Source organism: Nyctibius grandis, chromosome 7 (assembly GCF_013368605.1).
Source record: "Nyctibius grandis isolate bNycGra1 chromosome 7, bNycGra1.pri, whole genome shotgun sequence".
Classification (NCBI taxonomy): domain Eukaryota; kingdom Metazoa; phylum Chordata; class Aves; order Nyctibiiformes; family Nyctibiidae; genus Nyctibius; species Nyctibius grandis.
Genome location: NC_090664.1, coordinates 37,719,025 through 37,745,952, shown reverse-complemented (window position 1 = coordinate 37,745,952; position 26,928 = coordinate 37,719,025). Strand labels below are relative to the sequence as shown.

The 26,928-nt window shown below is 38.8% G+C and overlaps 1 protein-coding gene across 1 annotated transcript in view; it reads right to left on the bottom strand.

The window, feature by feature from the left end:
- Positions 1 to 26,928, bottom strand: part of PLXDC2 (plexin domain containing 2) — a 295,983-nt gene that overhangs the window by 64,190 nt on the left and 204,865 nt on the right. Inside the window, exons 5-7 of the mRNA XM_068404684.1 lie at positions 18,650 to 18,772; positions 15,655 to 15,773; positions 8,070 to 8,169 (exon numbers count right to left, since the gene is read on the bottom strand). Of these exons, the coding sequence (XP_068260785.1) occupies positions 8,070 to 8,169; positions 15,655 to 15,773; positions 18,650 to 18,772 (342 nt within the window). The remainder of the gene's footprint in view (positions 1 to 8,069; positions 8,170 to 15,654; positions 15,774 to 18,649; positions 18,773 to 26,928) is intronic.

Here is a 26,928-nt window from a genome sequence, read left to right as displayed (position 1 = left end):
CACACAACACTCCTGCTCCAACCCAAGACACATACTGCCCTTCACTCAGGTGGAACTTGTTGTTCTTTGCCTTGTGCTGTCTATTTAGCTCTTTTACAAACAAGTAAAAGTGCAGAATCACAAAGAGCTTATGACGCCATGTACTTCAGTATGCACCTTAACCTGATAAGAACTAGTGAAATAATTTGATGTAGTAACAGACAAAAATTTAAGTATAATGTGCAGATATTTTGCTGAAAAGAGGTATTACATCAGGTCTAACAGGGAAGGGAGGAAAGGAAAAGGACTTTTTGCATGCATGTACACTTCTGAAGTACCATTCCTGGTTCTGAATTTCAGAAAATATGTATATATTATTCTCCTTGTCATGAAAATATTTTAATTTTCTGTTGGTCTTTCCGAGTAACTCAAACACCCTTTTAATGAAATGATATAACTCATAACATCTTTTTTTTCAATAACAGAGTCTATTTTTTTACATATGTTTTAATTTACAGCATGGTCTAAATTGTTCTTGGGTTTGTTTCTGTGCCACTTACATGTGCTATCTTTGAATACAAGGCCAAAGGTACAGTCCCAGCAGAAAAAGCTGAAGAAAACACCAGTACTTACTTGAGGTAAGTACATTCCTCAGTGACCTAGAGAGATAACGTGGGAGGTCAGAAGGCCAACTGAAAGAATCCCTTCAAGGGATTAAGCAATGGATTGGTGAATTATAAATGTGCAAGATTCTGGTGCAACAAAACATTTCTATATAGTTTTATCACAGTAGTTTTAAACTAAATGTTGTAGTTAAACCCCAGCTGGCAACCAAGCACCACACAGCCCCTTATGTACTCCTCCCCAGTGGGATGGAGGAGAGAATCGGAAGAGTAAAAGCGAGAAAACTTGTGGGTTGAGATAAAGACAGTTTAATAGATAAAGCAAAAGCCACTCGCACAAGCAAAACAAAACAAGGAATTCATTCACTACTTCCCGCTGGCAGGCAGGTGTTCAGCTATCTTCAGGAAAGCAGGGCTCCATCACGCATAACAGTTACTTGGGAAGACAAAATGCCATCACTCCGAACGTCCCCCCCCTTCCTTCTTCTTCCCCCAGCTTTATATGCTGAGCATGACACCATATGGTGTGGAATATCCCTTTGGTCAGCTGGAGTCAGCTGTCCCCCCTGTGTCCCCTCCCAACTCCTTTTGCACCCCCAGCCTACTCTCTGGTGGGGTGGTGTGAGAAGCAGAAAAGGCCTTGACTCTGTGTGAGCACTGCTCAGCAATAACTAAAACATCTCTGCATTAACAACACTGTTTTCAGCACAAGTCCAAAACATGGCCCCATACTAGCTACTATGAAGAAAATTAACTCTATCCCAGCCAAAACCAGCACATTAAATAATGGCATATAAATATTCTACGAAACAGAACTTCCAGAGTTAACTAAATGTACTAAACAGAGAGAGTGCTTTCGAGATGGAGCAGTGCCAGAAGAGCACCAATGACTTCCTAACATACCTGAAGGGTCAGTAGCTAGTAATAAACCATTCTAAATATGTGTTCAACAGATGCACAATCTCTCTGGTACTTTTCCATCACTTAATCAGTTTTCCTCATACAGCATTCCTCAGCTAAAATCTGCAACCCAGTGAAATGTGAAAATATTGGAGAAGTCAGACTGATTTTTTAAATTATATGTTCACACAAATAAAAATCTTTGTCATTGAAAAATTTCTAGGGAATTGAGTTCAGCCATATACCAAGCAAAAACTGCTAAACAAGGCCATATGTATTCATACAGTTGCACTTTCATTTTTAAGTCTAGCTGAGAGAGAAAACACAAATGGTAAGAGGGTGTATTTGATTATGTAGAAGTCAATTTGAAGCAAACAATTTATGAAACATACCCAGCTCACACTGCAGGCAATTTGTGAAAAATATAAGGGTGAAAAACAGTGGGGTGGGGCACAGCTGCTGTACTATACAGCCACTGGTTTTGCTTGATAGTGACTTTAGCACCACTGGCTGAATAAAATCTTCATGCAAATATACATTTTGCCAGCCTGGCATGTCTGATTATCATCACCACAGAAGGTAAGGGAATCAGAATGTCAAAAAAATCTTTGTTCTTTAACAGCTTCATACTGCTAAACTTATCAATATTAACTAATTAATTCTTGAGGCACTGACATTGGGATCAAACATGCCTGTAATTAAACCACCACTATTATTGCTCTTGGCCATGGACTATTACACACATGTCTGAATCTAGATCAAGACTCAGATTCCCTAATTGTATTAATTTCATCATTCTCCTAAAAGTTACTAAAAAATTCCTTTAAAACCTGGAAGCTGCACCTCAAAGATGTATAATCTGTGAATAAGCAAACCAGTGAAGTAGGCTCTGAAAATATCTGCTTTATGAACAGTATAGAAAAAGCTGTTCTGCACCAACACCCTGTGCCTACCACACATCATTTACTTTGAAACTCCCCGTGTCCTTTCAGATTTACCCCAATTCCTGCTGCCAGCTGAGCTGCTCTTAGTACAGGATCTAGGTGTGAGAAACATGCTTTATCCCCTTAAGTCACCATGCACCAAACTGCCCCATTCTGAGACTGGTCTATGACAGTTAAGGCTTTGGCTAAAACAAGAACGTTTCAAACTTTTATCACCTCTTATCAGTCCCTGAAGTGCTGTTATGCCACCAAAGACTGGCAGCATGCTCATCTCTTTCCCGCACTGCTCCTGAATCGGACATGGAGTGCCAAGCTGCCTGGCTTTTGGGCCACCAGACAAACACGCAGGGCTGGAGGAGCTGGCACTCTGTGGAATTAGTTACACTAGTGGAAAGCAAGAATAAATACTGCTAATTCAGAGCAGTAACTTTGGGCCCCACTTTGTACGGAGGTAAATGACAACATTACCAGTAAGGCAGCAGAAAATTAGACTGCGATTTCCCAGAAGGTGTTGCACCTTTATACAATAAATATCACAACACAAACTGCTATTCTTCTTTTATCCTTTAGGAAAGTAATGCTAAGGTTCTTTCAGGGGCCTCACTGCTGTAAGCAAACTGGAGAGAAATCTTCAGCAAACAGTTATAACAGACAGAGTTGTCACTTAATTATATGCTTGAGTTACACTACATATTGAGTGGCATTAATCACACTGAAAGTGGAATATTACTAACACATAGTACAGCTACCATTTAATTTGTGTACACAGTATTGTTGAGTAATTTCAGTGTCATTAAATGTTGGGTTGTCAAGGTATGGATTTCCTAAAAGAGCTGTACCTAATACAGTAGAGGCCAAGATCATGGAGAAGTATGTCTCATTGAGGAGAAAAACCTAGCCATTATCTGTAAGTGGAAGACTAGTAACTCACTGTGTAGACCCCCTGAATCTGTCACTCTCTCATTTTACCAGTGTATTTCATGCTCTCATGGAAAACAAAGCACAATCTGGTCAAGCTCACTGGTGGGCTTTTTCATTGCTAAAATAAAATAGTGGGTTGCAGGAAATGCTTTTTCATTTCTTCTTCACGCACAATAAAAAGCTAATTGAAAGACAAAAGGGAGAGAGCACTAAACAAAGGAGGGAAATGCAGTAACCCTGAAGGAAACTGAAGGAAAGGAAAGATGTAGGGGGAGAAAGACAGTCGTGAAAAGTCAAAAGTTGTCCCTGCCTGTGGCAGGGGGGTTGGAACTAGATGATCTTTAAGGTCCCTTCCAACCCAAACCATTCTAGGATTCTATGATTCTATGAAATTAGAGAGAGATCTTGGGAGTCTGCAGAAGGGAGAGCAAAGGACACCGTAGGCGACTGAAAGAAGGATCAAGAACAGAATGCCAAGGGTGGTTGAGAAAAAAACAAGAAATAAGAGGGAACAGGGGAGAGAAGGTGGTTGCAATGGGACAGGGACAAGGTTCCTGATGCAGTGAAGATGCTAAAGAAAAGGGAGGAGAGAAGACTTGCTGGAGGAACATGTAAAGCTATCCCCCAGCTTTGTCTTCACAAATCATGTGTTGTCTAACTGGAAGACATCCATTAAACATTCTCAGTGTCTTTGTTACAAAAGGAAAAATAGTTAATGTACAACTGTTCAGCCTGTCTGAAGAAGAAGAAATCAGGGTGGTACCTCTAACTTATTGGACAAATTAGAAGCAGAGGTCCAGAGCCTTGCTCACTTCACTTGAATTACCTGGAAGAAGCAGAAACTTTTCCTCTGAAATTAATTGATGAACTTAATTTGCCATTTTGCTGCTATATAAATCTCAGAATTTAGGCTTTTCTTGTTAACCTTGGTGTCAAGCAAAAATTTGCTTTCCTTCACACATTACCTCTCATTCCAAAGCACCTCTAGACTATATATGTATCTATACACATATATATAAAAAATATAAATAGTGGCCAATCTACATCAATATAATAGTACCACATATAGGCTCGAAAAGAAAGACATTGTCTATATATAAGCACTAGTAGTCGATCAAGAAAAAAAAATCAAACATAAAAAACAGGCAGAAAGCCAGCTGTCAAAAATCTCCCATGTCCATGCTCTAACTCTTAAAAGATAAGGTGAAAAAATGTAGGTACCTGTATTCTTTTAGGGACAGATAAAAGGGGTATTACTGCAAAGCCTTTATAGGTAGGAGTATATTAACAAAAACAGGTATGAAATGCTCAAGGTCCTCCATTTCAAAAAGTTCAGAAAATCCTTTCTTTTTCCTCTTGGCTATTCAAGAGGATCCTTTTCAGCACTCATTAAAGTGCACTTTTGAAACGAAATGGCTAATCAAAAAGCATGTTTTTCTCTCCTCAGAATGAAATAGGTTTGCCTGGCTTTAGGAGTATTTCAGAAGTATTAAAAAAGTTATTACTAATGTTTTGGACAGTATATCTGAAAAAATCTGATAAATAGTTCTAAATATTCCAAAATTACTTCAATAAAACTAGTACTACTATACTTAAATTTCAGAACGCTGAGCATAGAAAGTACACCAAAGACATTCAGCATTTTTGAAAATTGAGAGGATATTTTTGTTCAAATAGGCTTGTGTTGTATTTAATATCTCTTTCCTTTTCAAATGTTAGATGTATACACAAATAACTGACAAAACTCAAACATAAAGCAGTAGAGTTGAGGTTTTTTTGTTTGTTTGATCTGGGTTTGTTTTTTTTTATAACTAGCCATGAACATAAAGGGAAATTGGGTTCTCAATGGAAAAGTCTTTGCTAAAGTGTTAAGCAAGAACTAATAGCTATATTATCTTTGCCTTCTTTTGGGACAAATAAACTTCAATTTACATTCTTCTGTTGTCTTAAGGAGCTAACAAATAAAGTAAAACAACAATTCTATCATATCATTTTTTCAGTAACTGACTAGAACCATGGTTGATTTAACATCTCTGAAAAACAAGAATGCAAGAACATGCATATTTTAAGAGCATCTCACACGGGCTGTCTATGGGCCAACATTATTTTCCAGTTCTGTCAGGGTGCTATTATATTGCCTATACATACTAATATAAACCTGTTTCACTGAAAGCACAATTCAGCTTCAGGAAAGTCTACTGCGAACTGATGGTTCCCTTGATTAATACTAGCTCTAATGTAAGCTGCAAACTAGCAAAAATAATAATGAATTACCACCATCCACAGTAGTTAAGGAGAAAAGCTGTGCATTACACACAGTAATACAGAAATAATGCTATCAAAACAGTTGCTGCAGTGGCCTGTTTTAGGCTCTTTACCCACATTCTATTTTTCTTATCTGCCATTGCTTAAGATAACTTAATGAATTACGGAGTAAGTTTAAGATGAAACACTAGACAGTCTGGTAATTACAGTCACTTCACTTAGCAGAAAGTGTCATGTGACATAAAGGTTTACAGAACTACTAAAACTAGAAGACTAGTAAGTAACTGTGTATTGATCAAAACCAATGTTATGTAGTAGTAGTAAAACAAGGTGCATGTCTGAAATATTTCTACAGAAAGAACCATTCAAACTAGAATGGTGTCCTGGTTTGGACTAGGACAGACTTTTCAGTTACGTTTCTTTTAAGTGACAGTACTTTCTGAAGTTGACTACACACACTTGTTGCCGTGGAAACCACGGTCCCTGTTTGGTCTCTTTGTTCCACAAAGGAAGGGACCATGAAGTGTCGCACCAGTGGGGAGGGGCAGATAGGACAGGTGACCCAAACCTGACCAGTGGGGTATTCCATCCCACCCACGTGATATACTCAGTTTAAAGCTGAGGGATCACGAGGGTCGTGCTCTCTTCCCCTATGGCCGACAACCTGGGAGGACCCTGCCTGCACTCCTGAACCTGTTTGCTTCCTGCTGCCAAGTCTGGTTCAGGATTGCCCAGCGCCTGCCCTGCAGCGTCAGCGGGGACGTGGTCGTCACTGGCGGGAGCTCGGTAGTGGTTTTGTGTATAGTTCATTATTTATGATACTCTTTCTTTTCGTTGTTATTGTTTATTAAAACTGTTTTAACTTTCCAACCTGTAAGTCTCTCTCCCTTTTTTTCCTTTTCCCCTCTGGGGAAGGAGAAGGTTAATAGAGAGCGTCTGCCGTCTGTTTGACTGCCCACCCAGCCTTAAACGGTGACAAATGAAGACTCACATATACCTTATATTTTACATACAAGATACGTAAATCTAAAATAGTTCCTTTAGTATTGTTTGATGATGGAGGCCTGATGCCAAAAGATCTGCATACTGCTTGCACCTCTTACTGAATTTCTGTGTGACTATTCTCATAAACCATTTGCACAAGTCAATCAACCTAATTTCTACCTGAATCCATTTTAGGAGCTCTCACAAGCTGAAGACTCAGATATATTCAGATCATTCACTTACAAACATCACTTAAATTGCTGAAATCAGTTACCTAGATTTATTTGTTCCTAAGCACTCAGAAGCAATCCATGAGACCACAGGCACATCACAACTATCTATCATACTTCAGAAACAAATTTCTTACAAGACCTGATCTCTTAAGCGAAATCTGGGCATGCCAACCTCCTTCATACTATTCTGAGTTTACAACAAGCAACAGATGGTACTGGAATTTTCTATCTTCCCCATGGCAGGACGTATAAGATGTGGGATCTATGATCGCTCACATCAAAGACTGTTGAAATGTTATGACGGGGGGATAGGATGAGCTGAGAGGCAATGGTACCTGTAACTTCAGTGTCAGCCCCATCTGCAGGCTGCCTTAAAGATGGGCTGGATCAGGTCAGTTCTTATGAGCTTTATCTGTGCCACATGTCTGCCAGGGTTCACTTTAGGAGAATATGCCTGGACTCAGTCCTAGGAGGCTGGTTCAAGTGAAGCTTCTTCCATCTACACCCTGCTATTAGGGGATCATAAAACATTGAACTTAGTAAATTTGCTCCAAAGGTGTAAATGAAACCAGAACACTCGGAAAGCGAGCATACTCTGTAATGGCTAAACAACCTCACACCGTTCTGAACATGGTACGTTAAAAGAAAGCATTAAGGAAATCACACTTGATTTCCTACTCTTCATTTTCAGTCAACCCACAGAAAGTATAACTAATGCCAGAGAAAATTAAATGTCACCTGCATTGCTGTTGCCACGACTATGTGAGCCCAAGATGTTATTTAATAACAACATCTCCTCTTCTTTTCTCTCACTGAAATGTACATATGGATTTGAAGTTTAGAATTTAAAGTATCAAGAACTTCCATCCTGGATATTTTTCTCTTTTTCACTTGGATACAGATGATTTTTCTGAACAGCTTGCTTCTTCCCTACTATGGATAAGGAGACATATTCCAAATAGATTATTTTATGGAATATCAAATTGTGCTGGTTGACAGTTTAATTTTGCATTATTTGGCTGGCCAATTAGTTTTATTTACTTATCAGCTCAAAAGAAACAATGACAGAGAAAGCCACATTGGGAATTATCAAGCAAATAAAATTACACTTGAATTAACAAGCTGAAATAGTTAAGTGATTCGTTGTACAGCTAAACATCCTTGATGAAATTGGCTTATACTTGTTTATCAGCCTCCAAACCATCAGCACCACTACATACTGGGAATTTGCTGGATCCTATGCACGACCACAAATGCATCTGAGAGTCCCACTTTCACTGGGTGGTTGGTCGAACTTATCTGTGTCACAGCAACAGGAATCTGGAAGACAAAACAGGAAGATATGCATGAAATATTGAAGTAAAAAAAATTCAGACTGAAAATAACAACACTGTGTGAATGTGTAAATGAACATTTAACCATTGCAAATTAAAAGTCCAAAACAAATACACAATATAACATAATATGACTAAACATTTATTGAAGACTGAGATTACTGTTTTTAATTTTTATTTTATCCCAGTTTGCTTTGATTCTTATATAACAATATTCACATCAACACTTTGAGGTGGAAGAATTGTTAATGACAATACAGAAAAAGGAAGTAATTTTCAGTAATTTATTTCTCTCAGTTGAAGACATAGTGGGACAATGTGCTAGTATCAGACAAGGAGGAGGAGGCAATACCTCTTGTCTACTATTGAATACATAAACCATGAAAGTTCAGCTTGGGATGAACACTTTAAAAGCTTATGGCTCAGTTAACTTGTACTGAAAACTGTTTGAAGAGCTATCTGAAGAGAGCTCTAGCCCAATGATATTCATGTTTAATATGTCTTGGAGTAGCAGGGAAATTATCAATGTCAGGGAAAATGTGGAAAATGACAGATGCTCTCTTGTCAATATCTAGTGGAAGAAATAAAAAGACTTAGCCATAGACCAATACATAACAGAGATATTGATGCTGGGCAACATGGTTGTATGAAAATAGGTGTTAAATTTGATTTAATTCTTTGGGGAAGATTGTAGCTTTGGCTGATACTTGTACAGATGTAATAGCTTTAGAATTTTGTAAGGTGTTTGACAATGACATGTAGCATTTATACAACATTAATATAGTTAACTGGACTGATCACAAACAGCAGCCATCACTGAAGAAGCAGCTCAGACTGACAATGTGTCTTTACAGTATATCTTGCTTCTCCAGACATCAGACCTAGTATTCAAAAGTTTTATTAAAGACTGGGAAGTAAACATAAATTGACTGTCTAGCAGTTCTGCAGATGACACTGGCAGAGTAGAAATATGAAATACCTGGATCAATTAGCAAAGTTAGACTTTGCAATAATTGCAAAGTTAGAACTTGGAGAAGAAAGAGTGCAAGGCAGAGGTTTGGGGACTGTGTTCTAGAAGGAAACTTGGGATGGTAGTGGATGAACAACTCCAGCTGTCAGAAGGGACATTGCAGCAAGAAAACTTAATTGATGTGGTATTTGCTAACACAAACTGTTGAATATAGCCTAGGGGTGGGATGGTCATTTTACTTACACCTGCACACTAGATCATTATCGAAATTTTACACAAACTTTGGGAGGGTCTCTTTCAAAAAATATGCTGAAAACTTAAAAGAAGGAAGATTAAAAGAGTAATAAAAATATTTTTAAAACTTTTACAGTTCTCAAATGCCATTAAGAGAAGAGTTAAAGAGCTCTATCTATTTGACTTCTCAAGGGAAAAATGGAACGTTGGCTGGATTACCACAGTTGTTCTTCAAAATAATCACAGAATCACAGAATCAACCAGGTTGGAAGAGACCTCTGGGATCATCGAGTCCAACCTTTGCCCTGACACCACCCTGTCAACTAGACCATGGCACTAAGTGCCATGTCCAGTCTTTTCTTAAACACATCCAGACATGGTGACTCCACCACCTCCCTGGGCAGCCCATTCCAATGTCTAATAAACCTTTCTGTAAACAAAGTCTTCCTAATGTCCAACCTGAACCTCCCCTGGCAAAACTTGAGGCTGTCCCCTCTTGTCCTATCGCTAGTTGCCCCGGAGAAGAGGCCAACTCCCACTTCACTACAACCTCCCTTCAGGTAGTTGTAGACTGCAATAAGGTCACCTCTGAGCCTCCTCTTCTCCAGGCTAAACAACCCCAGCTCCCTCAGCCATTCCTCATAGGTCAGACCCTCCAGACCCTTCACCAGCTTGGTTGCCCTCCTCTGGACTCGCTCCAACACCTCAACATCTTTCTTGAAGTGCAGGGCCCAGAAATGGACACAGTACTCAAGATGCGGCCTCACCAGTGCCGAGTACAGAGGGACGATCACTTCCCTAGACCGGCTGGCTACACTATTCCTAATAGAGGCCAGGATGCCATTGGCCTTCTTGGCCACCTGGGCACACTGCTGGCTCATGTTTAGCCAGCTGTTGATCAGCACCCCCAGGTCTCTTTCCACCTGGCCGCTTTCTAACCACTCTTCCCACAGCCTGTAGAGCTGCATGGGGTTGTTGTGGCCGAAGTGTAAGGCCCGGCACTTGTTCTTGTTGAACCTCATGCCGTTGGTCTCGGCCCATCTATCTAACCTGTCCAGATCCCTCTGTAGGGCCTTCCTACCCTCCAGCAGATCGACACTCCCACACAGCTTGGTGTCATCTGCAAATTTGCTGAGGGTGCACTCAATCCCTACATCTAGATCATCTATAAAGATATTGAACAGCACCGGCCCCAGAACTGAGCCCTGGGGAACACCGCTAGTGACCGGCTGCCAGTTGGACTTTGCCCCATTCACCACCACTCTCTGGGCTCGGCCATCCAGCCAGTTTTTAACCCATTTAAGAGTCCACTCATCCAAGCCCCAGGCAGCCAGTTTGTCTAGGAGGATGCTGTGGGAGACAGTGTCGAATGCCTTACTGAAGTCTAGATAGACTACATCCACAGCCCTGCCCTCATCTACTAAGCGGGTCACTTGGTCGTAGAAGGAGACCAGGTTGGTTGAGCAGGACCTGCCTTTTATGAATCCATGTTGGCTGGCCCCGATGCCCCGATTGTCCTGCATGTGCCATGTAATGGCACTCAGGATGATCTGTTCCATCACCTAGCCTGGCACTGAGGTCAGGCTGACAGGCCTATAGTTCCCTGGATTGTCCTTCCGACCCTTCTTGTAGATGGGCGTTACGTTTGCTAATTTCCAGTCATCTGGAACTTCTCCAGTTAACCAGGATTGCCGGTAGATAATTGAGAGTGGTTTGGCAAGTTCGTTAGCCAGTTCCTTCATTACTCTAGGGTGAATCCCATCCGGGCCCATAGCCTTGTGGGTGTCCAACTGGCACAGCAGGTCACTAACCGTCTCCTCCTGGATTATGGGAGGTTCACACAGCCCCCCGTCCCTAACTTCAGGGTCTGGGGGCCGAGTCTCCTGAGGACAACCGGTCTTGACATTAAAGACCGAGGCAAAGAAGGCATTGAGCACCTGAGAAGGCACTGAGCACCTAATAATAATTAGGAACACAACAGTACTTATATAGGGTTTTCATTGCCAGTTTCCTAAATAGTTACTAATTACTCTACAGGCCAAACTGCGTGAAACTTAATCAGGAATTTTAAGTTGCATAAACTGATCACCTCATAATATAAAATATGCGGTTTCCATGTTAATATTTTTGTTAATAATAACAACAGAGGCAAAGAAATGCGAGGAATGTATAATGTAGGCAGAATACCCATGAAGACTGTGTGGGGTTTTTTTTGTTTGTTTTGGGTTTTTTTGGGGTGTTTTTTTTTTGTTTGTTTTTTACTTTTCAGGAAACAATCACAAGGTTTGGAGTCTTGTTACTGAAAACAGAATATTTTTCATCACATCATAGCAGGAGCTTCAATTTTATCTAAGTGCTAGTGCTTAATCAGTTCCATTCAATTCTGCTTCCTTGCACAGCACAAAGAAATTCTACTACAAGCCTCTTTTAGAATTATTTTCCAACTTCACAAATTGGGCAATTTGAACAAGCATTTCAACTTTTATAATGGTTTCTGGATGACTACATAGAGAGTCATTACTATTTAAACGAACAAAGAAAGCCTTCAAGCCAATGAAATTAAGAAAATATCCTAAACCACTAACAAAGCCTTTGGTACCTTTGCCTAATTTGTCCTGTATTAATCATGGACAGAAAAAGGAACCAAATGTTACACTAAGGAGCATTAGCTATAAGCAGTAACGGGAAAAGACTATATAGAATAGTTACTTTGTTCAAAAAGAAGTAAAGCTCTTGAGAACTGAAATTCTGTGAAATTTAGAACATAAGAAATGAGTATTCACTATTAATACATAAAAAAGTATGCCTTTGCAGAAAATTTTCTTTATTACTATATTCTGTTGGCTAGTTTGCACTGTAATATATTTAATGTGTAGTAGAGGTACACCAGTAAAATTTTCCTGCCAGTTGATGTTTCCTGACATATTGACAATTTGCCAGAACACTAACAGTTGGTGTAAGCAAAGTGATATTTGAAATAGAAGGTGTATGCATTGTAAACAAACTAAATCGGTAAAGAAATAAATATTTGTCTTGCTATAGGACCTCGTTATATTTCAAATTGTTTTTACATTTTGAAAACTTGGCTGTACAGCTCCTTCTCCTACCCATTAACTCTTCTGAAAGACATTCTGATGTCTCCAGATTTCACTATCCTGGTGCCCCAGCTCCTTTTCTAAATTTTTTTTTTTTCAGAATCTATTCTGGATTTTGGATAAGAAGTGTGCATTTCAGACTGCTTCCTATTGGGCAAACAACAGAATGCAGAAGATTGGGTAGAACAGCTCCTTTGATACTCAGCAAACCCCAGCCAAGATCCTGCCTTGGTGGTCAACACCATGTTTATGAGGTAGTAAACCTGATGTGGGAGCAGGAAGAATATGAAAAAGGGAATCTCAAATGGTTTGAATAAATAGGAAATAAAAGGTAAAATTTACCTGAATTGCTTTAGACATAAAAGTCCCTATTCGTAGCTCCCTTAAACGTATAATCAAAGTTATTTTAAAAGTGGATTCTTCAGGATAAACACGTGGTGTCACTAATATGGAGCAACCTGTGGGTTGCTTTCTAAAGTTACTCGCAGCTTGCTGCATTTCTTATATGGTGTTTTGGCTTGGAGACTTTCAATGACAATGCAATGAAGACTTCACAGATTGGCCATACATCACTGTCATTTTGATGAACTGTGACACTAAAATAAAATGGCACCACAAAGTAGAAATCTTCTCATGCAACTTTTACCCATGCTAGTGAGCACTCACAGAAGTAATCTTACTGGAGTTAATGGGGCTCCTGACAACATGACTCACCAGCAAAAGAAATGGTTCCAGAAGGAAGGACTTCCTCAGAAAGCAATGGATTCAGCACTGGAATGTAAATCAATTCCTAGCCAGACTTATAAGCACTAGAGTCAAGTTTAAATTTACAATTGTCTTAGTTTTTCTTTTCAGACAACTTGTGTCAGATCAGTGATTGGAAATTTTATTCAACTTTCATCATTTAGGTGAAAAGCTGAGGTAATTTTAATGGAGTAAGACAGGCTGCAAATAAAGAGTGTAGTCTTCTGGAAAGCTCAGCCTCCAAATCCGTTCCCCAGCACTTTCCAATGGAATACACTAGTTGTAACGTTCTAAGATTTTACAAAAATCTTTTGTCAAATACTAGTACGTTGCTTTACTTTAAAAATTCTCTTTCCTTAACTACGTGCAAAAGTTCTAAAGTGATGTTTGGTAATTCCATTCAAGACATGAATAACTCATGACAGGGGATTTCAAAGATTCATCAGTGGAAAAAATGGAAATTATTCCATTTGTAAATTACAATTCTTTCTGTCTCAGGATTAATGAAAAGAACATTAATAAGTCCTTCCTGCAAAAGCACTGTGGTTCTGGAGGAAGCTTTCAGTAGTGCAGTGACAGCAAGCAGCCTAAGCCATCGTAACACAGAACTTGTTTATCCATAGATTAAATGACACAGTTGCATGCAGTTCTAGGGAGCTACATATAATTAATGAGGTGGCCCATTTCCTCCTCTCTTCCTAAATGAATAAGTTTTCCACTGCCTGGCACTCTGCATCATCGTTTACACGTCTGCAAAATGAATGCAAGAGACTATCAGTTTAGAGCAACAGCTTCCATCATCCATATTAGATTCATTTTGCACAGCGCTGGACAGTAATAGAAAGGGCAGAGCATCTCATAACCAAGAATAGTAGTCTCCTGAAAATGTTGCCATTTTAATGGCAGAATGCATATATAGCTCTTGCTAAATTTATCTTAAAATTACCAACGGAAGTAGTGGCCCTCCGCACTTCTCCGGGTCTTGAAGGCAGGAACTTTTCTGCAGTTTTTGAAAAGATTGTTTTCTCTTTAAAAAGGTTTCAACAACAGGAGATAAACAAAGCTTTGGTGCATGCTCCTTTGATCAAGCACAAGCTCTATTGTGCTAAGCAGAGCAAAGCTTTCATGCATCTGGAGTCAAAATGCAAATAAACTGCATTTTCATAGATTAAGACTACTAACCTGTACATAACATTCAGAAACAGAGCCAAAGCAGACCTCGCATCAGCATGTCTTTTATAAGATAAGGAAAGCCAGGTATGTCGGTATACCAGAAGTTTCTTGTGTCTACAAAACTAATCCAGTAAGAGTAACCTGCAGCAATCCTGTCTGCAAGGTGCAAAGACATCTATCTTAGGTGAAGATATGACTGCTGCTAGTAGAATAACCCAGATCCTCATTAGCTTTCTAATGAAGGGTAGAGGAGTACTATTATTTCTTCTTCATTCAGGTGCATGGCTTCAACACAGGTATGAAAAATGAGACTGAAGTCTCACAACTGGTCTGTAGCAGAGGCAGAAGGGAACCCAGATTTCTCCGAGTCTAGGCAATCACTGATTACATTTTTTTTATTAAAAAGAGGATAACAGAGATGTACATCTTGAAGAGAAAGTCACACTTTGCATGCCAAACTCAGATTAAAATAACCAAAAAAGAGAAAGAAATTGTTCTTTGCCCCTAGAGACTTGAGATCATCTACCTTCTGATTCTCATTTGCATGGAATTCAACTGGTGGTATAGCCTCTAGGCTATAGCCTCCAGGACTCTAGCAACAATAGTAAGCAAAAAAATTTCATCTAAAGTAACGATTGAAAATCTGAAACACTTGGAGAATACGGAAGAGTCCAACCGAGACAACAACATATTGGTGCTCTATGAAGGCAAACCAAATGCCCTCAATCTAACCAGTGTTATAACCAAATAGATGGAAAACCTCACAGAGCTAGAGATACAAACCAGTTATTTCTTATTTGAAATATATGAAGTTTGAAATATGTCAGTTGCCAAGAAATGATATCTGCAGGAAAAAGGTGACCTTTTAATACCAACCGTTGATTCTAGAGTCTTTTCAAACAGGTCCAAAATAGGTGAACTAATTCAGAAAATTAGACCCTACCTTTCAAAACCAAAGAGGAATTTACTAAACAACCAAGAATTTACTAAACATTCAACACCTACAACCAGCTAAACAAGGCCAGTTGAAATCCAGGAGAAGCACATTTGAACCATGTTGATAGTTTTCAAGCCCATCACACGAACATCACTTTTACAAATGTCATTTTCAGCAAAATAGTGATCTTACAAGCAATATAATGAAATGATCTTATATAGCTGAACTTTCAAATATCCCCCCCAAAAATGTAGGGAAGTTCCTGGCAGGTGTAAAGTAATTTATCTACTTAAATGACAATTTTCAGACCCAACTTACTTCTTTGTAGCCGAAAATGATACGCCCATCATTGAGAAGGGTGGCCTGAAAAGTGAAACTGCCCAGGTTGTAATTATCCTGCAGATGTACATGGTCCCACTGGACAACTAGTGCTGTGCCTGTGAACCCCAGAGTGGGGGCAGAGAGGCAAAGGGAAGAAAAAAATGTGAGAAAAATATTAACTGACTGTAGGAAAAGTACTTAACTGCAGTTACTTGAAACAAGATCAGTGATTTGTCTCTTTTTAGCAACTTTCAGCCCAGCATCCTGAAATGCCAAAGATATTACAAACACAAGTTGCAACTGAAATCTTCTTAAAGGTAGACACCACAGTGCCACAAATAACTACCTCAACTACTTGCACAAAAGTCTGATAAAGCAAGAGTGGTCAAGTAACTTGTTTGGAATTGCACAAGGAGTCAACAATCACCAAAGGCACGATCCAGCACTCAGAGTTCAGGTGTGCTGCCACGACCACTGCTCTGCAGTGGCTTTTTTACACTACATTTATATATATATATATATATATATATACACACATATATATATATCCCTTGATGACTTTGAAATGTGAAGTGCTAATAGCATTGCCTGTTTAGTAAAAGTTATTATTTGAGGAATTCAGATTCTTCCATTAACTATGCATTAATATAAAAAGCATTGATTTTTTTCTGCATGGTGTTGGCAATAAATAAATGTAGTGTAAATTAAACCCACTAAGAATTCATAGATGGGGTAAATACTGAGTCTGGTGTGCAGAGATTTAGTTGCAAGAGGCTCATTAATATTCATGGCAGTTCTCTGGCTGAATATCCACTTATCGCACTAAAAATGTACCCCAAGCGACTTGCATACCCTGTGAGCATGTTTTACAGATGTTGAGGGTTATAGACAAATTCAAGCAGCTTGGCTGAAAGACACTTATCACCAAAACTGTTTACTGAAAATTACTTTTTTGTCTTTATGTGCCTTCCTCAACATCTTTCTTTGGCATTAATTGGAGGTATGTGCTTTGAGTCACAACACTTTAATTTCAGGGCGGGTCAGTATGCATCCAGCTCAATGCATTTTTGATATATCCTTGAAACATCATTTGTCACAGATCTTCTGTGCTGTAACTTTCATTAACCCATCTTGGCAGGGGATGTCACGAAACTATGAGCATGCAAATTTTTGGTGCATACTGCACTAAGTCCACCACATTATTGTTCCATGTGTCTTTCATGAGTCTAGCACATGCTTATTAATTGTGCACACAGTGTGTTTTTCCTTCTGTGACCACATTCATTAACTGCTTTCAGAATATTTGATTGTATTAAATTTCATTTTAAAGGAATTTAAAAGGACTTTTAAAATTGAGAAAAAATGGCCAGAACTTCTTATAGTCAGTCTTTGAGTACCTTAGATCTATGCTCATGTCAGAACCCCAAGCTAAAGTGGAAGTAAGCTGCCTCCAAAAGAGTCTTCTGATTCCCAGGGCCTTTACGTAGATTCATGTGTACGTGAGTTCTTTGTAGTTAGCTCCATGAGTGAGACTTCGATGGGTCACCACACTCTGCGCTTGCTCGCTACAGATGCCACTCTAAAGCAGCATGCTTATTCACAGGGATCAAACACGGACGAATAAGGAATAAGGAGCTGAAGATACAATTTGCTCAGTTCCTTTTTATTTGGGGTAAGATGGTAAATTCTTTGTCCTAAAGCACAAGGGGTCCAAAAGATCATCATCACTTACACATGAAGAGGGATCCAAAAATCTCAAAGAAGTATTCAACCTTGTCATGAAAGCAACGTGATACAGCCTGATACACCTGGTATGAAGACTGGAAGTCAGGAATGCAATAATTATCAATGCCTTCCCCAGAATCCTCAGATTCTTTCAGTACAGAAGACAAACCTCAGTTCATAATGTCAAATAATTTATGAAATGAAAATAATATTTTTTCTGTTTGAAAATTGTCCATGCAAGGAGTAGGATTTCCTCACGTAAGTCTATTTTATTGGATTTTTAACAAATAAATGCTGCAAGTAATGACTAGATTGAAAGGAAAGGTTGTGACTAGGTGCAAGGGTTATAGGATACATTTTGATCCCTGATCTAAAGAATAAAAATTAACACACCTGGTTGGAAATGTGACATATTTTTTGGACACGTTCATAATTTGTGCTCAAATACACTATGAAGAAACATACACAGAGTGGCACAGGCTTATCCAGGGAGATTTAAAACAATCATAGATTTCATGGTATTAAGTCATGGTAGTAAACTCTCTTAAGTTTTAAATTCAGAATAGACAGTCACTGCCATTCTATTCGATCACTAAAGTCCTGAGGGAAGGCACCAGATGCCTTTTAATCACACAGGTTATGTTTTCAAAATACTGATTATAACTGACTTCAAGAGACAAATAGCCACACATTCAAGACCTTTGAAATATCTCACAGAGCTTCAAGTATAACACTGCAGTTTGCCTTTTACCCTTATCAATCTTCTGTACAAGGGACTGTTGAGAATTTGTGGTGTAGATGAGTGTATTCGATTCCAATCCTGGGACTCCATGCACACTTAGTCATTGACAGGTTTATTAACCTTATACCTGCCCTGCTTCTGTGTATTCTATAGTATTTTCATTTAGCTAGTGGGTGGACAGTACTTACTGCATATATTTTGAAGCAACAGGAACTTGCACTTTTATACAAGACAGATTTTTCCTCTAAAACTGATAAAATATATTGCTAGTTTGAGTTTATGTACTTTAACATCCAGAAGATATCTGTCCAATTAAGAAAAAACATTCATGACTCTAACCATGTTCTAAATTAAGAACTGTTTGTGGATGTCTAGTCACATGCTTTATACAGCCTGAGAGTTCAAAAAAAAAAGAACAAAAAATTAAAAAAAAATCTTCAGTTTTTCCTTCAAAGATAGTTATTTAGGAAAATATGAAGAGCCAAGGGACACAGACACGTTCATTTATGAATGACTACTACATACCATTATCAAAGTATCTGACTGTTGAATTTCTTGACACACTGGGGTCAAAATTTGCCATTAAGGGTGCAATATATTGTGTAGCTGTTAGCATTCGATGCACAACTTCTCCAGTATATATGAAACCTACAATAAAAAAAAAATATTGAGACCATTTCAGTAACTTCTGAAAAATTTTAATAGAATGGCAGGTTGAACTAGGCATTGCCAGAGCATTAAAGAGTAATCTGAGAGAAATTAATCCCACTACCAATTTTATAGTGAATTAAGAATTAAGAGCTAAAAGTTCAGGAAAATGTCTGTGATGGCTGCCAGAAGAACAAGATCCAAGATGAACAACGGAACAATTAGTTCAAGAAGCTAGTTTTCATGAAGAAATAAAAACAGAGCAAACTCAAGGAAGAATAACTCCAGTTATGGACAAAATGCAGATATGTGGCATTATCAAACTGAGCTATTTACCACCACGCATATTCTATAGTTCTTTCTATCCCTTCAAAAATTTGCATATTTTTGCCTTTGCAAGCTGTTACCTCTTCAAAAGTTACTCTAAACCTTTTTCATATTTCCGGAGACGCAGACTAAGAGACTATTTCAGACAAGAAGAGGTGACAACCTTTAAAAAGAAAAAGTCAGATGAAGAGTGGAACAGATAGGATTTTTTCATTATTATAAGCCAAGTAGCATTTCTGCTACATTCTCTGCAGTGTCAGGTCTCACTAGTTTATACTATTCATCCCTGAATCCACAGTACTCCTCAGATCAATAGTGGGCTTCTTCCATCAGAAGTGCTCACACAAAACCTTTTCCTGGTTTGGAAATGGAGTTCTTCCTTCAAGGAAGAACAGTCATCTACGGTGAATGCAGTAATGCTGCAGTTTTCTTCAAAGCAAAACTTAGTGTATTTTAATGGCAGGAAATCCCTGCCATTTTAAACAATAAAAGGTCTACAAATAAGTCTGTATTGTTTAGGTTTGCCAACTCCAACTGACTCACAGGACTAACTTCTTTAGATGCACCAACCTAAAGCCTGACTTAAAAACTCCTATTGCTCTAGAGTGAGTCTTTTCTTAAGTTTTATTTTAGCTTTTGCCTTGCTGGTCAAAACTGACAAAATTTAAGTTGATTGGAGCTACAGATAGACCTTCAAAACTGAAGTTTGCATATTACCTCTCCTCTTAAAGTGTTTACCAGATGGTGCCTTATGCTGAAGTGTTTGCTTTTTCTCCTTCTATTGATGAAGTATATTCCAACAGCAAACACCTCAATAACAAGAAGAATATTAGAGTTGCCCGAAAATTTTCTAACAGAAAAAATTCTATTTGGAAGATGTCTCACAGAAATTCAGTTCTTTACCGGCAAATGACAGTATCCACTACAACAACTTTTATACTGGTTTGTGTTTTCTTTTCCTTCTTCAGTCATATTGAGAGTCTTTCTTCCTCCACAACCTCTTTTACTGTCAAGCCCAAGAGGTCCTTTCTTCTCACATTTAGTATTATTGCAATACAACACATGATAAAGGAGCATATAAATATATCCCTAAAACACAATTGTGAAATTCCAGAACTAAACCAACTGGAATTACCCTCAAGATAGAAACACCATTTTCCAGCCAACTCCAGTCAATATATGAAATTAAAAAAACTATTAGTGTGCAACCCCACTTTCTTAACAATGGTATCTTCATCCTAACCACTGTGAGATGAGACAGGTTTGCTAAAAGGCTTGTTCAATATGACATAGGAAATCTCTGAAAGCATTAAAAAAATAACAAGTTTCTGGAGTGCTTTAGGCATCCTTCTACTCCTGTCCTCTCCTGAAACATGTTGGTAAATGTTCACGGAACTAGTTCTGAAGTCATGAGATGCTACAAACAAAAAAGGTGGTTCTTTAGAATCCTTTTCCTGCATGGCTGCTAGCAGTTAAGATCAAGTACCATGAAGTCAACTCAAGTGGACGTGATAGGAGACCTAAGAAAAAGCCAGGTGTGGAGAAAATACAACAAAAGGTTCAGCTGGAAACATGTGGCATTAACAAAGGGCTGAGATAGGAACTTAGCTGTCTTTGCTTCATTTAAAACACACCTATGTATTCAAATGATACACTACTTTAATATCTGGACACCTGCTAACTACTAAATTAATTCTTAAGACTAAGCTACTACTATCTTTTTTGAAGGGGGGAGAGGGGAAAGATTATTTCAGTTAAATATCTAAATAACACTTTTCTGTTTTGTTAACTGATAGGGAGAGAGAAACACCAATCAAAAAAAAAAAATCTGCCCACACATATTTACAAGTCATGTATAAACCTGAACTTTTGGAATATACAATTGTGGCTGTAATTTTACTCTGTTACTCATCATTTTAGGATAGCCAACAGTCCTGCCAAAGTATAGTCCCTGAAATTCATTTTCATTATTTCTTATTTATTGCTGACTGCTTCTAAAGTGTCATTCCCTTGAGAAGTATTCCCTCATGCGTGTTTAGACATTTGAAATACATACAATTTCATAGAATATTTGTGCTGCTCATTATCCCTATGGTCATTTGCACACATATTTTAACATAATGTTGGGTAGGTCTATAACCTTGAAACCATTCCTCAAAAATATTTTGAAGACAATATAAACAAAACCTTCGAATCCATATTCATGTACTACAATGAGCCTTAATACTTCAGTACTTATTCATCCCTTTCACAATGGTCCTATCTTTATACACAACTTCCCTTTCATGCTTTTATCCCATTTACAGTATAGATGTCACCATTATAACTAATAATGAGGCAGACACAATAGGAAAAGAAAGGACTTAATTGTTCTGGAACACAAAACTAAGTAAATCAGCCCAGGTAATTAGTAACCACAGAGTGTATTTCCAAGTGTTTGCCAGATGCAGCTTTACTTTAGACAAAAATGGAAAGCAGGAGGTGGCTGATAGCTGGGAAGCAGGCAGGCCTTGCATGAAGATCATTCTAATGAGAACTCCAGTCATGCGTTGGAACAACTTGAAAAGAAACACAAAGTCATTTCAAATCATCCCAGAGATGCAAAGGCTGAAGCTGCTGTTGAGCATGGACATTTTATCATTGCCACTACAACTTAAAGAAAGCAGCAAATGTAGAATTAACTTATTCCTGAATGGACTTCCACAGAAAATTGGCTTATACTATCTGTGGCCTAATTTTCTGACAGTGGTAAATGCCCATGGTTGATTCATTTAGTCAAGCAAGAATTTTTCAGACCTGCAATTTCCTGAACCACTTAATCTCGCCTTTGTAGGAGGGGCTGGTAGAACTCTTTTCCAAAACTCTCCACAAGTACTATAGCTAGAAGCATAATACGCTCCTAAATACTGGAATGAAGACAAATAGGAAAGAGTGCTCAGCATTTTGTAAGTTTTATACATATATATAAATCTAATTAAAACTAATGATGAACTAATACTAAAGCCACTTGTAAATCAAGTAGGGTAAACTCCTAGTCCTCATAGTGTACAAATGCACACTCACACAAACAGAGGGAAAAAAATGTGTATGTAACCTCTTAAATATGAAAGCACACTTCCACTTGATGCAGGACCCTGACTTGATTTAAAAATACATTTTATATCTAAATTTACCCATTCCAAAATATGCTCCATATCTGTTGCATTTTAACATATTAGATTTACTTAACATACAAGATTACAACAATCTGCACATAAGCTTTCTGTGGTTTCTCTTTTCTACCCCAGCTGTGCACAAACTCAGTACCACTTAGAAAGTTTTTTGACAACGTTTGCCAATTGTGCAGAACAACAGAATACAGGTCCAAAGCAGCACAGGCAATGAGTCCTTTGAAGTTGCTATTGTGTATCTATAAAGATATGATAGGATATGGGATATGCAGGCAACATAAAAATGAAAGATCTAGGTTGATAACTATCTTCTCCCTTCTAAGACGCTGCACAAACAAGTTACATAAACCTGAGCCTGATTTTATATATGTAACATTATGATAAACTGGTTTTGCACTTTAGCATTTAGCTGAATTAGAACAAAATCCACTTTAGCTTATAATTTCATGTGCAATTTATTTTTAACTATCTGAAACAACTGGTCATATCTTAAAAGCATCATACTGAATACAGGGTATTCAGTAATGAATAATACTTCCATGTGCTTGTGATGAGCAGGCTCTATTTTGAGAATATATATTTTAGATGCTCAGTACTTCTGCAAAGATATTATGACAGTTCAGCCTTTACCTGTGTGGTGGGTTGACCTTTGCCAGCTGCCACACGCCCACCCAGCTGCTCTCTCGCTCCCCTTCCTCAAGAGGACAGGGGGACAAAATAAGATGAAAAAACTTGTGGGTCCAGGTATAGTTAGGGAGAACACTTGCCAATTACTGTCACAGGCAAAACAGAATTGACTTGGGGAAAATTAATTGAATTAATTGCGAGACAAAATATGTTTGGATAGAGAGAAAAAAAAAGACAAATGTTGCACCCTTTTTCCCAGGCACAACATCACTCCTTCATTCCCGACCCCTCTACCTTCTCCTCCCCACTGAGCAGTGTAGGGGGATGGGGAATGTGGGTTGCATTCAGTTCATAATACACTATTTCTGTTGCTCCTTCCTCCTCACATTTTTCCTTGCTCCAGTGTAGGTCCTTCCCACAGGCTGCAGTCCTTCAGGATAAACCTGTGCCAGTATGGGTCCTCCATGGGCCACAGTTCCTTCAGGACATTTCCACATTTCCAGTGTGGGGTTCTTCATAGGCTGCAGTGTGGATATCTGCTTCAGCATGGACTCTTCCATGGGCTGCATGGAAATACCTGCTTCAGCCTGGTCTCTGCCACAGATGCTTTGGTGCCTGGATGACCTCCTCCTCTTCCTTCTCTCAACTTGGTGTCACAGGGCTGTTCCTCACACTATTTCCCTCACTCTTGACCCTGCTACGCAACATTTTTTACCATTTATTGAGTATGTTTTCCTGGAGGTGCCACCAGTTTGGCTGATGGGCTCAGCTGTGTCCCGCAGTGGATCCATTGGAGCCAGATCGATCTGTCTCTGTCTGACACAGGGCAGCCTCTCACCTCCTTCTATAAAGGCAGTCACCCCACTACCAAAACCTTGCCACAGACCCCTAATACAACCTAAGATTTAACATAATTTACTTGTTTTATATACTATCTATTTCGTATTTTATTTTATATATCAACTATTTTACCTAATATGCAACAATAACATTATTTACCTGAATGACTGGAATTTCCAGTATCTTGTTAAGAGTTTTTTTTTTATTTTTAGATTACTGATATTCTAGTAGAAGATAGGTGGGAAGTTGCAGCTGAAACAGAGCGCTTAATGTACCAGTCTTATCCTCAGCAATTGCTAGTTCTTGCCCAGGTCAAGTCGTCCCCACTGTATAATACCTTTTGTATTCTAAAAAGGGGAAAATGTTCTGGGAAAAAGAGAACGATCTACAGAAAGAGGATCATTGTGTCTGCTGAAAAATAAAAAAATTATTGGTGCTAAATAATAGCAATGAAATAAGTTGATGTGGAATTACTCCTTCCAACAGCCATGACATTGCTTTCATAAAAAGCATATAAAATCTTTCTTATTTTCCAAAACAATCTTTATTGGAAATAAACACCTGAAACAATACTTTCAGCCTGAAATACCAAACAACGCATTTGACAAGAATAGAAATACTCAAAATCCCTTTGTATAGCTGCCAATAAGCAGTTTGACACAGGCCTCAAAAAAGTCTGTAATTATCTTTCCCTTCTTTTCATAGTTCTGAAGAATTTCAGAGCTTGACTGAATGGCCAGTTAGTTCCACCAAAGCTCCATAAACCAACTCTACTTACCAGGTGGTTTTGCCATCATGGTACAAGTTGGCTCATGTACCTTTTGTGCAGCAGCATTCATGTTTCAGGTACAGACATCAATATTGCTTTTATGATCTACAAAGCCTGATGTGTTTTCAAGGTAACTAACTGCTCTCCTTCCACATTGGTTGACGTTATCTAAAGTGTGTCAGGGAGTCCCCAGCGAATGTTTTTTCTGCCATACAATGTGCCTGAAGATGTTGACTCATAGGGAAGAAAAATACACATGACGTATGTTTTTCTTGAGACAGCTCACTTAATTCCAGATCAGAGAAGTGAAAAGATGATGCTTGGAATTTAAGACTAAATGAAAAAGTATGCATTTAAAAAAGCCCAAATGAACGGAGTGGTAAAACAACCTTGACCTCAAAAGAAAGAACAGATCTAACCGTCTCATACAAAATATTACATGTAGAAAGAAATAAGAGTGCTTTGGGAAAAAAAATTCCTTTTCTTATCAGGCAGCTAGTGTCAAGTAAAACCATACGTTAAAACCCTTAGTAATACAACAATCTGTGGTTACTTAGCTGGAAAAGAAACTGCCTGCCAGCAGCGGCTGAACAATGAAAGGTTTTGCATGAGAGCGATTGTCACTGGGCAAGGGCAGAGCTGCCATTCTAGCACACAGTTCAGTGTGGGTTTACTCGAGCGCCCTTGCAGCATATAAACTAGAGGGGAAATTGCAGAGCAGCTTCCGAAAAACAAACCAAAGGAAAGCGGTTTCCCTAAGAGGGTAGGCTCCAACCCAGATCACCCAGGGGAAAGCCTTGATTTCAGCTTGTATATTCACATATGCAACAAGCTTTGTAGAGATGTAACAACACACTCACTCCCCAAAACGTCTTGTTGCATAGAAGAATCATTTATTTAATTTCTCCCTGTTCATTTTTTTACTTAAGCAGGGTGAGAGTACACGACTTCTGCTGCTCATTTTCCTCCAAAACACTCTGAAAACTGTTTGTGCGGCCAAGAAAGAAAACTGCAGAGGAACTGGCAGGAGCTTCCCGGCTCTCTGTCTGCTTCTCTTTTGGTCTCAGCGTAATCAAAGCTTTCTGAGAGGATCGGCCCTGGGGCATTTGGTGGTATCTCCTATGACCTCAAAGCTACCTCAACGAGCAGCAGTGCTTCTACTCTGTCTTTACCATCTTAGACCCAGCACACTGCCTATTTTAGATAGAAACTAGAGTCAGCACAAGCACAGTACTGGACAGATTAAGATTTACCACAATCTTCACAACTTTACACCCAGCCTAGCAATTATATATTGTTAAAAGACTGACATAAAATGAGATATGTTATCTACCTCATCTGAGGATCTACTTCCCCATCCCTGATGAAAAAGATAGTAGGAGAGAAATTATAAGAGGCTTGCCTTGGGCTTGTTTAAAAAACCCACCATAACCAGCTGTGGGGCCAAACAAATGTTTAATGCCTGGTTTCTGTCAAGCAGAGTTCAGCATCACTGACCTAGACAGAGATAAACTGCTCACAACTTAATGGGGGGTAAAAAAACTTCACATCCTAAAATTGATTCATATGCCATCTTGATGTCTCCACCTGCCAGAGATACCATCTTGCCAAAGAAAAAGATCCGGAAAGTGGATCAAAAATTCTTCCTCCAAGTTCTCCAATTCACTGACTATGATCATTGGTAACGCAAAAAGGTGCATTCGTTTCTCTTGTTAAATTACTATTTGCCAGGACAGCAGGAAAAATAGACCAGAGATAGGGACTGAGAAGTAGGACATAAGAGTTTATATAAACATCCTGCAAGACTGAGGTTCTAATAGTAATTTCAAAAATTAAAATAATTCTCAGACTTAGCACACTCTGAGACAAGTATTATTGTATTTAATTCTACCCAACAACATCTCAGCATATCTGCATGAGATTAGCCTTAAAGACTGTGTCGTCAGTTTCTGGATATTCCCATTTGTAAACAGAAAGCTGCAAATAAATTAAATAGGGAAATCAGAGTATAGTTTGTTGCTCTTTGTAGCTAGGAAGCCCAGATTTAGGTACTGAAATGAGAGCTAGTGAAACATACCTGCACCCTCTCTAAAGATCACTGGAGTATAGCAACAGCTTTGCCAAAGGCAGGAAGGGAACTGCAACCTCTGCCCTCAGGGCCACCACATGTTGTGTGCGCTCTGTCTCATACACTCCCTTGCTGAAATCACTCCAATACCTTGGTCCAGACCTATTAGTGAGCCCAGCTCAGTGGGCCCAGCCCACAGACATCCCATCTAAGATCTCTTTTATTTGCCAGCCACATGCTAATATGTATCTACAAAAAGAAACTCCCAAACCCAAAATCAAACCATTAAAACCTTTCACTATGTGAACAGATATTTCTTAATGCACTTTTTCTGTAGTAAGATGGTGGAGAACAG